Source organism: Poromitra crassiceps (genome assembly GCF_964638095.1).
Source record: "Poromitra crassiceps genome assembly, chromosome: 1".
Taxonomy (NCBI): Eukaryota; Metazoa; Chordata; class Actinopteri; order Beryciformes; family Melamphaidae; genus Poromitra; species Poromitra crassiceps.
The window spans coordinates 120782376-120792646 of NC_139623.1; the positions used below are offsets into that span (position 1 = coordinate 120782376).

The following is a 10271-nucleotide window of genomic DNA, read 5'->3' on the forward strand; positions in this document are numbered from 1 at the left end:
GACAGAAACCCGTGTGATACTGCACTGCACCTTAAAGCCACGGTGGACTGGGAGGAGCACCTTTTGTTTATGATCGAGACTGTAGTTTCGTATACATTTGCCATACCAGAGTGAATCTTGTAGAGAAAGATCGATTCCCTACTGGGAGGAAGTGGGGAACTCGTGGTGCCACTTTTCTGCGCCATTCACCTCTAAAAATACCCCCCAAAAACCACTGATGGAGCCACATCAGTGATCTCTTCTTTTGAAGAGAGCGTTCACCCAGATTACTGATTCGGCCTGCTTGCTGAAAAAGAAAGAACACCATTTAAGTAAAGAATAAACCATACAACAATTTGATGTGGCATATGAGGATTACATGCCTGAATGCCAGCTGCTGAAGCTGGTTTATTAATGAATTGAGTGAAAGAACCTCTACAATGATGCACATCGTGAAGCCATTAGCATGTGAGCTTCTCAATGTGAATTAACGCCAGCTGCTAAAGCTGGCTGCAGACAAGAATATGAAGGCAAGATATGACACTCTTTATGCTTTAAACAACTGCCCTGGTGCCATTTTGGCTTGAACCAAAGGGGGACCACTAGGATGATCATAGCGACATGGCATCCACTCAGAGGTGGTCTTCTATGAACCAAATTGGCAGATTGCTGAAGTTTGCAATTGAATGACACTTCTTACAGATTTCTGGCAGGACAGCATTCTGCCTCGCTTGAAACAGGCAGAGCAGCTTCTCCTCTTTGACTGTTCAGACCTGATTCCGTCCGGAGCATGTTATAAATATAGTCACGTTATAGACGACTAACCAATGCTGGTGGCCCTTATGGGAACAATGATATTCAAAATGGTTAAAAGTTATACAATTTGGTCATTCAGTGGCATTTTACCGCCATGAAAAGTAATGTTAGCTGCTGCATTAGCCACAATAGCTGACTACCCCTGCTGCATTACATTATCCAAACACCCGAACGGCTCACGTTGCTTTTTAATGCATAAAACGAAGCCGATATACGATTCACATTGAAGAACACCACGTGTAAAACCACCGTAACGTAACGATGTACCAAAATCCATTTAATTGAGGCCCCGCAAAAGCAGGTTTGAACCCATAGAGGGCACTTTGTGAAATTGATGAAGATTGTAGAATATCTAGCAGTTTGGTCTCAGATGTGAAATTCTGGCCAGAATTCTAAACAAAAACACCCCCGAACCCATATATATATATATATTGGTTAAACCTGGAAAAAGTTTTGGGTTAGTTAGAAACATTAATGACATTATAAACTGCTGAGGCAAGATAACGCACCGACCTGGAGCTGGTGAGTCTGACATGCTTTGATGCTGCAATGCATAGGAGACAAGAGCAATAGACAGGTAGGAGGGGCACTCCTTTTAACCAGACCGCTTGGACGAATGGCAGGCTGTTATTGGATAATTGAATGTGATGACGTAACTAGTTCCGTCTCTTGGTAGAACTTCCGTAAACTCCCATGTATGCAAAGGGCATAAACACTAATAGTGCAATCAGATATTGGGAGTCAGTCAGTTACATAAGTGCCCAATCGGCAACCACAACACATACTGTAGGATAACAACACACAGGATGATGACAATAACAGGTCGACAAAAGCAGTTCTACTGTAAGACATGATAACAATCAGTACTATCGACTTCATGGGTACCAAAAGCAGCACCTCCTCCATATTGAGCGGCTACCAATAATAGCAGATATTGAACAATACCTCGCTAACTGCCTGGCCCTTCTCTTTGGGAGACCACACACACACACACAGACACACACACACACACACACACAAACACACACACACGTAGGCCATCGCCATGCTGTGCATGACAGCTCAGGGCCTACAGCTTGTCACCCATCACTGTTTTCACCTCTGTTGTTACCGGCTCGTCAGTTCTGCCGTACAGCCAAGCAGTCAGTCAAGCAAGCAGTCAGGCAGAGATCTAGCCGATGGTGGTCTTTGTGCTCTCACTATGCTGCAGTGCAGATACTGAAAAACAAGGGATAAAGATGCCCTCTGCTGACCACAGAGGAGAGTGAACATCACAGCACAGTGCTGGACTGAACACACAGTTGTGAAATGTTTGGTCGTCAGTAGATAACTTGTCGTTTGAAGAAGTCAACTCTACTTTGTAACGTTACGGGGAAGGGACACCAAAGGTATTTCCTAGAACTTCATTCATGTATGGTGATGATACAGTAGGACACTCAAACGTCATCAATAGAAAATCACAGTACTGCATCAACTGTTTGCTTGACAAGTGATGTGTGGCAAGACATTTCATGGATTACCACTTAAATTATTTATTTTTTATTTGACCTTTATTTAACCAGGTTAGTCTCATTGAGATTAAAAACCTCTTTTGCAAGAGAGACCTGGCCAAGAGGCAGCACAGGGTTACAGACATACAGTTACATAACATATCACCACAACATTTGCATATAAGCAACTAACAACCAAAGATTAAAAGAAAAGAAAAAGTACAACATATTTCACAGCATGGTTCAATCTAATAACTATTGTTACCACTCACAAATCATGACACTTACAGACCTGCATTTCATTAGCCTCCATGACTTTTAACATCACTTTAAAACTGTCTAATGAGACAAGCTCCTGTAGATTCAGTGTTTCTTGAAGCTCATTCCAGGCCAGAGGGGCAGACAAATGGAAGGCCTTTTTGCCAAACTCAGTCCGAGCCTTTGGTACGGTCAGCAGGACTCTATTTTGAGAACGTAACTGATAAGTGCGGTTTTCCTGCAGGGTGATTAGCGAGCATAAATAAGGTGGGCGCTGTCCCAGAATGGCCTTATAAATGAAGAGGAACCAGTGACTCAACCTGCGCAAGGTTAAGGAGGGCCATTCTACCTTGCAACGACCAACCTCCCGGAAAACTACTAGTAGTGTGTGTCAGACCAGCGAGCTGGCAGCTGTCAGTGTGTGTACAGACGAAACTCATCTTTAAACAAGCGATCGGCCCTAGGAAAATAGTGGGTCCTGAGGCTACACCAGTTGAGAACCACTGCTCTAGAAGATAGCAACATGGTTTTAGGCCCCGAAATGCGCTTTACGCAGAAGAGGCGTGGCGCAGTGCCAGTATAGGCCAGAATGAATACCGACCTAACGATATCTTCCCCCCTGGCGTTAATTTAGCGCTTTTCAAAACCAGGTCTTATTCAGTGCGCCGGTTATATTGTAATTGCGTGGAGCTCTCCTCTGCCATCTCACACTCGCCCCCCCCTCTCTCTCTCTCACTCCCTCTCTCGCGCGCGTCAGACAGGCACAAAGACCAATGGAAAAAAGTGGTTATATCGTAGTTTTGAGCCCCTGTCATTCAGAGGCTGTTCCCCCCCCCCACCTCTCTCTCTCTCTCACTCCCTCTCTTGCGCAGCACAAAGACAGATGAAAAAAAAGCTGTTCTCTCCCCCTCTCTTTCTCTCTCACTCCCTCAAATCTCCCAGCATGCATTAAGGCGAATACATTTCGAGAAGAAATATCAACCAAATCAGCCTAAATTGCCTAAAGTGGTAGATAGAAATAATGTTTCTGTTCACACAACATGGAATTCTCGAACATTTCAATATTGGACCAAATAAAACATCGAAATCCAAACACAACCCTATGTGAAACATATATGTCATCCTGGGGGTATATACTGTATATGCCTCGCAGGTATAGCGTGATTTAGATGAGAGACAGCCGTAACACGGTTCTACTGTGATGTCCGCTCCGCTCCAATAAGACCTAGTTTACTTCACATTTACTTCGACAATAAAAACACATTTCTGCAATGACTTTACATAATGTAGGCTATATTTATTTGCATCATCCTACCTGTGCAGCAGGGGAGAGAAAACGATATAATTCTGGACAAACTTTCACCAATCTAATCTCATCATGACATAGGGATAGGCTATATTTTTCTAGCCTATGCGTTTAGAACATTCTTTTCATATATTCAATCCGAGCGTCTGTGCAAAAGTTTTTTAAAGTCTGGCAACCATTTTTTTTTTTTTTTTTGAGTCTCAATATGCTGCAATAGAGTAAAACTATATTCTGTCTACTTTTTTATGTTTCTATGATAAGGTGGAGATGGGAACTGTGTGAGGTAGTGGTCATCAGTTATATGTTGCTGTTTTGTTTTGTCTTTTCTTTTCTTTTTGTGTCTCCATGTAGGAAACGGGGGTTTACGTTTTGTGAGTTTTTTGTCTGTTTGAAAAAAATCAATAAAAATATTTGAATATAATAGACATTCATAAGATTAGAAACAGAGACCAAGGTACATTTTTTTAAATAATTCCCCTTAGTGTAATGAAATTAACTTACATCTTAACTTACATCTATTTCTGTTTCTTTGTAGGAGCGAGAGAGGAGGTCGCCTCCGTTCAACCACCTGAGGATGCATCCCTTCTCTGAGGGGGTCAGCGCTCTGCAGATCTACTGCATGAAGGAAGGGGTCAAGGTACGCAGACACTCTCCTCTTTTAGTTACTTAGGGACCGTTCGTTATTTAGAAGGGGGGTCACTGGAGGGATTTCGAGTCCTCTGAAATAAAAAGCTGTAACCCTCCTGTGACCAAAATATATTTTTCTTTGGCCCTCCCCAAGTGATTGGAAAAATGTGATTGACCCTCCCACAACGAATGTTATAGCCTGCTATTTTTGCTGGGAAAACAGTGTCAATAGCAATGTTCATTGTCAATGAAATCATAGGCAGCACAAGGCGGGCATCACGCATGAGGCAAAGCACACAAACACCTCGACTTGCACTATGAGATGAAATATAGGATCAATGCATTATTAAGCTAATTAATATTTAAAAAAAATATATATTAAACGAGCTCCCGTTGCCAGCTGCGCTATGCGTAATAGGTTGAGGACCAGCATTTTATGGTTAAAACATCTTCATTCTTCACATCATGTGTTCTGGTGATGGTGAAACTGCATGGATTTTTGGGGGGATTTTTTGCATGATTGCCGTCATCAGCAGACAGCAGACCAATTTAACGTAGCCTACCTCGCGTATAGCCTATGGCAAATGAGAGGCATGGTCTCATTCGAGCCAGCTTCTTCTGTGATAAGATTGTTCATTAGGCTATTTATTATTAGCCTATCTTATTATTTTCAGGTGGTCATATCATCTCCATTATAGCCTATAGACAGAAGTTGTAAGGGTTTCGTTGTTTTCTTTAACCAAATTACCGCAGCCAAATGACAAATTAGGCCTACCGCTTGTTAATATTAGCCCTACTTTTGCGTTTTGGTCGCAGTCTTTGATTCCCAGGTGCTATAGCATGCTTGGCACATACGGAAATGTCAGTTGGGAGCTTGTGGATACAGAGCAAGTGGAATGACAGCAATCTGTTCTATTTTGGGGATTTTAGAGCGACAAACAGGTCTGTTATAAGAGCTTCAGGTGCAGGTTCACTGCATGTTGTGACGGACTGTGTCTGTGTAATACCCCATTTTAGCAGCAGAATTTGATGTCCTGGTGTGGCACGTCCGTGCGTAATGACATATCCAAAAGGAATTCCTCTGCACTGCGCTGTCTGGATAGGCCAAGCACAAAGATCGACAGATAGGACCGCCAAAGAGAAACAATGCACCGGGACATACCAAACAGTTTGGACAGGAGGGGTGTAAATGAAGCAATTCAGTAGTTGAAGACCGAAAAGCAAACATACAAAAAAAAAAAAAAAGTTTATATATTTTTATCAAATCAAAATTGTATACCCCTCCCCTGGACTCAAATGAAAGAGAGTGTACCCTCCCTCAGACTAAATTTAAAACAGGATGACCCTCCCCTATTTTCCTCCAGTGGACCCTTCCCTAAATAACGAACGGTCCCTTTGGAAAATATAATGTTTTTATGTTATTGAAAGAAGTATATCTTAAGGCACCTTGAAAGTTTTCAATAAAACTTAAGCAATTACTAGAAATATCACGTGCATCGCACGCTCATTTGTAATGATCATTTCACGCATGTGCAATTGTGCGCCGCGCACCCTTCCGCTATTTTTTTTATAATATTTTTATTGCAAGATATTGATGGGATTCCTGCATATACCCTGATATACTAGTAAGATATGTTATTGCTATTGGTATGATATTGACAGATTGTTATTATTATTATTTTTATTATTATTATTATTTTATGTTTTTCCGATTTTTTCCCCATTTTCTCCCCAATTGCACTTGGCCAATTTCCCCCCCTGCTGCCCTGGTCGCTGCTCCACCCTCTGCCGATCTGGGGAGAGCCAAGACTAGCACCATGCTTCCTCTGCGACATGCGCCGCTGTCAGCCGCTTCTTTTCACCTGACAGCGGGAGCTTCACTGGTAGGACGTAGCACGTGGGAGGATCACGCTATTCCCACCAGTTTGCTTCCCTCCGGACAGGCGCACCGACCGACCAGAGGAGGCGCTAGTGCAGCGACCAGGACAAATACCCTCATTCCGGCTTCTCTCCCGCAGACACCAGATAATCGTGCCTGTACAGATGCCCAACCAAGCTGGAGGTAACACGAGGATGCGAACCTGCGCCCCTCGCGTTGGTAGGCAGGGAATCTACACTACCCGGACGCCCGATATTGACAGATTATTAGGATGATTTCTGATGCCAACTGTGGTTTTCCATTTTTCACAGGACGTGTGTATACCTGACCTCATCAAACTCCTAGATATCCTGGGAGACAATGGGGTAAGTCAGATGGTTTTTAACAGCACAACACAAAGCATAATATCCACAGCTCATAGAACCATACAGTATGTGACCCAAAACCAACAATGGCTGGGTTTCCCAAAAGCTTCTTAGCGCTAATAAGCTTCTTTAACCCTTCTTAAGGCCCCCTTAAGAAGCAAACGCGTTTCCCAATTGCTTCTTAGCCTAAGATGATCTTTCGTTATGAAGGCATGCGTTTCCCAAAAGCTTCTTAGCGCTAAGAAGCTTTTTTGACCCTTCTTAAGGCTCCCGTAAGAAGCCAACAAAGCCATTGCGTTTCCCGATTGCTTCTTAGCCTAAAATTATCTTTCGTTAAGAAGGCTGCGTTTCCCAAAAGCTTCTCAGTGCTAAGATGATCTTTCGTTAAGAAGGTTTTGTAAGAAGAGTCTGGGGCATTCTTAACACCTTCTTAATAACGAAACACTGGCAGATCCAGCCGCGTCAGGCAAAAGGAGATACTTGTGTCCACTGTTCCTCTTGTGTTTTTCCCTTTTTCCTTTCTTTCATGCACCCTTTAGTGTTTAAAATTGGGGAACACTTGAAAATCTCCCCTCTATGTATGGTTACTTGTGTTTTAAATGTTTTACCGTAGGCTATATTCCTCTAATCAGAATGGATTGCTTTTATAATAAGAATGTTGTGGATTTATATAGCACCTTTCACAGAACCAAAGGTCGCTTAAATTCTGTAGTGTTTCTCGCAATTGTGTTGTATGCTGTGTATAAAGCAGTTTGAACTGCAGTCCATGTCTGAAATAAATAATGTTTAATAGAAGAAGTTCTTTTTTATCATGACCACGATTAGGTTATTCTACAACAGTGTTTCTCAACCACTGGGTCATGGCCCACTGGTGGGCTCAGAGTAGGGGTGTCAAAAATAATCGATTATAAGATGCATCGCGATGCGGACGTGCACGATTCTGCATCGATTCACAAATGTCAAAAATCGATTATTAATTTTCTTTTTCTTTTTTTTTATAATGAAATAAAATATAATGGAAGTACATGCAGTTGTTTATTTTAATTATGGATCATAATACAATGCAAAAAAGAAAGTGAGAAAAAATAAATCATGTATTGGGGGAAAGAAGTGATGCATCGATTTAAGATGCATCGAGATGCATCGATAATCGTAATCGAATCGAATCGTAGCCCTCTGAATCGTAATCGAATCGAATCGAATCGTGAGGCCAGTGAAGATTCACAGCCCTAACTCAGAGTGCCATCTAGTGGGCCGCAGAGGACCTCTCACATCGAGATTTTGGACAGCTCCAGTAAAGATGCTACTTAAGAGCCTTCTTTAGCGATGTGTTAAGAAGGGAAACACTTCTTTGGAGCCTTCTTAACTCCTTAACAAGCTTCTTAACTCCTTAACAAGCTTCTTTGTTGGGAAACGCAGCCATTCGCTCTGTGCACAGTTAAGGTCTGATACTTTACCTTTAGTTATGGAAACAGGTAGATTCAGTGGTAGCCCAGAGCAGGACCGTTTTTGTTTCTCTTGTCTGTTCTGTAATTTGTGAGAAATTGAAAGTGAAATCCATTTTGTGTTCTACTGTCGCATGATGATATTAGCAGTTAGAGGAGGAGTAAAATGTCTATGTTTATGTTTATTTATATTCGGGTGATGATTATGAAAGACTTTAAGTTACATTTCAGAAAATGGTGATTATATGTAGCAAACTATTTGTAACGCATGGGAAACAAGTTTTCATATTGATATGTTTCTTTTTACATTGTATACTGATGCAACTGAATATTTAATTGTCTTGTAAGTCCATGTGGGCTGGGCACTGTGACACTAAAATAAAGTAACAAATCAATCAGATAACAGTGCTATCAAAACACTATGCAAATTGTTTATTATGTCATTAAATGCTATCAAAACACTATGCAAATTGTTTATTATAAGTCATTAAACCTATTTTTCCCCTTGTATAGAACCTACGAAATGAGGAACAAGTGGCCATTATTCAAGCTAGCACTGTTTTGTCTCTAGCGGAAAAGGTAAGTGCATCTAACAGTTGCTCTGATAACAGTGATTTTAATTGAAGGTACTGACCTGACTTGTGTTTCTGCTGCCCTCTAGTGGATCCAGCAGATCGAAGGGACCGAGGCAGCGCTGCACCAGAAGATGATGGATCTGGAGATAGAGATGGTGAGGAAATCTGGAGCCTTGAAGGCAACGATACACAACATAACATTTTTGGACAACTCCTATGGGCAATAACACACAGGCAGCCTCAGCATTGTTGCTTGAACTTGCTTCAGTCACACAGGATGGAACATGTTGCTTGTTAAAAAGTCCGGTGTTGATGTTTGACCCTGGGTCACTTTGTTGCTAGTTGTCCACTGATGGAAATGGCCTCGTGTGTATGACCATTCTACACACACAAGTATGCAACTGTGAAATTGCACAAATTGAAAACAAACAGAAAAATTGTGCAAGTTTAGATGTTGAAGAATGCACTCAATATAACAAACAACAGTTTTAGGATAATTAAATAAATTATTCATAATTTGTTAGCAAACTAATTTTGTTCGGGGGAAACCAAGCTTGTTCACCAATTTTCAGGGTGATTTTCTCTGAATGTTGCTTTTAGGACCAATATTCTATCAAGATATTAACTCATTGAGTGCCAAGGACGGACATGTTCGTCATTTCAAATAGTAACGTAGAGTGCCAAGGACGGACATGTTCGTCAATTGCGTTTTTTGACGGTGGGGCGTCGATCAAAGCCTTCTGCCTCTGATGTACAAATATTATAGCTATTGGATGTGTCTAACCTATTTTACAGAACCCTTAGGTGGCGACAGTGCTCTCCACATAACAGAAAGGCAAGGAAAAAACAAAGAAGAAGTTATGGAAACGGAAATCGCATCGCATCCGTATGCATCGATATGCTGAAGCACGTTACTGCAGCTGTGCCTGCAGCAGCCAATCTGCTCCCACAATTGAGCCGGACAGCACATCCGCACATCCACACCGTGGAGTTGTTATTATTCTCAACTGGAAGCATCGTTGCCGGTGACAAACACACGCGGAACGCTGTAAAAAAGCAGGATGTCGATGTCCCTTCACTGTGCGCACAGCAAACTCAGCAGAGAGCCACCACAGACAGGAGGAGGAGTGTGCAGTTGAGGCGAGGCGAGGCGAGGCGGGGCGGGGCGGGGCGGGGCGGGGGGGGGGGGGGGGGGGGGGCACGCAGAGCAGCGCGCAACACCCAGACAGACCCAGGCAGCAGGACAGGATTGACAAACGCAAGCCAGAATATCCGATGCCCACCAGATGACTCAGTGAATGTGCTTGAAATGCTGCATTTCACAAAAGGCGGAATAACTCAGCTTCTAATTTGAAAAGTGTCTTTTTGCTCAAAACAGCCTATCTTCTCCGGCTCATAACTAAAGAACGGAAAATGGGATCAATAAACTTTTTTTTGCAGATGATAGAATAGAGTCTCATCGTTCTTTGTGCGTGTTCAGTGTTTACATAGTAATATCACACAATATTCTGTGGGCCTCGAGAAATCACTG

The 10271-nt window shown here is 42.3% G+C and overlaps 1 protein-coding gene across 2 annotated transcripts in view; it reads left to right on the forward strand.

Moving 5' to 3' along the window:
- Positions 1–10271, forward strand: part of jakmip2 (janus kinase and microtubule interacting protein 2) — a gene marked incomplete at both ends in the record, with an annotated part of 66000 nt that overhangs the window by 31576 nt on the left and 24153 nt on the right. For both annotated transcript variants that reach the window (XM_083648403.1, XM_083648404.1), the window contains 4 exons: positions 4385–4486; positions 6667–6720; positions 8679–8744; positions 8827–8895. In XM_083648403.1, coding sequence (XP_083504529.1) covers positions 4385–4486; positions 6667–6720; positions 8679–8744; positions 8827–8895 — 291 coding nt within the window. The remainder of the gene's footprint in view (positions 1–4384; positions 4487–6666; positions 6721–8678; positions 8745–8826; positions 8896–10271) is intronic.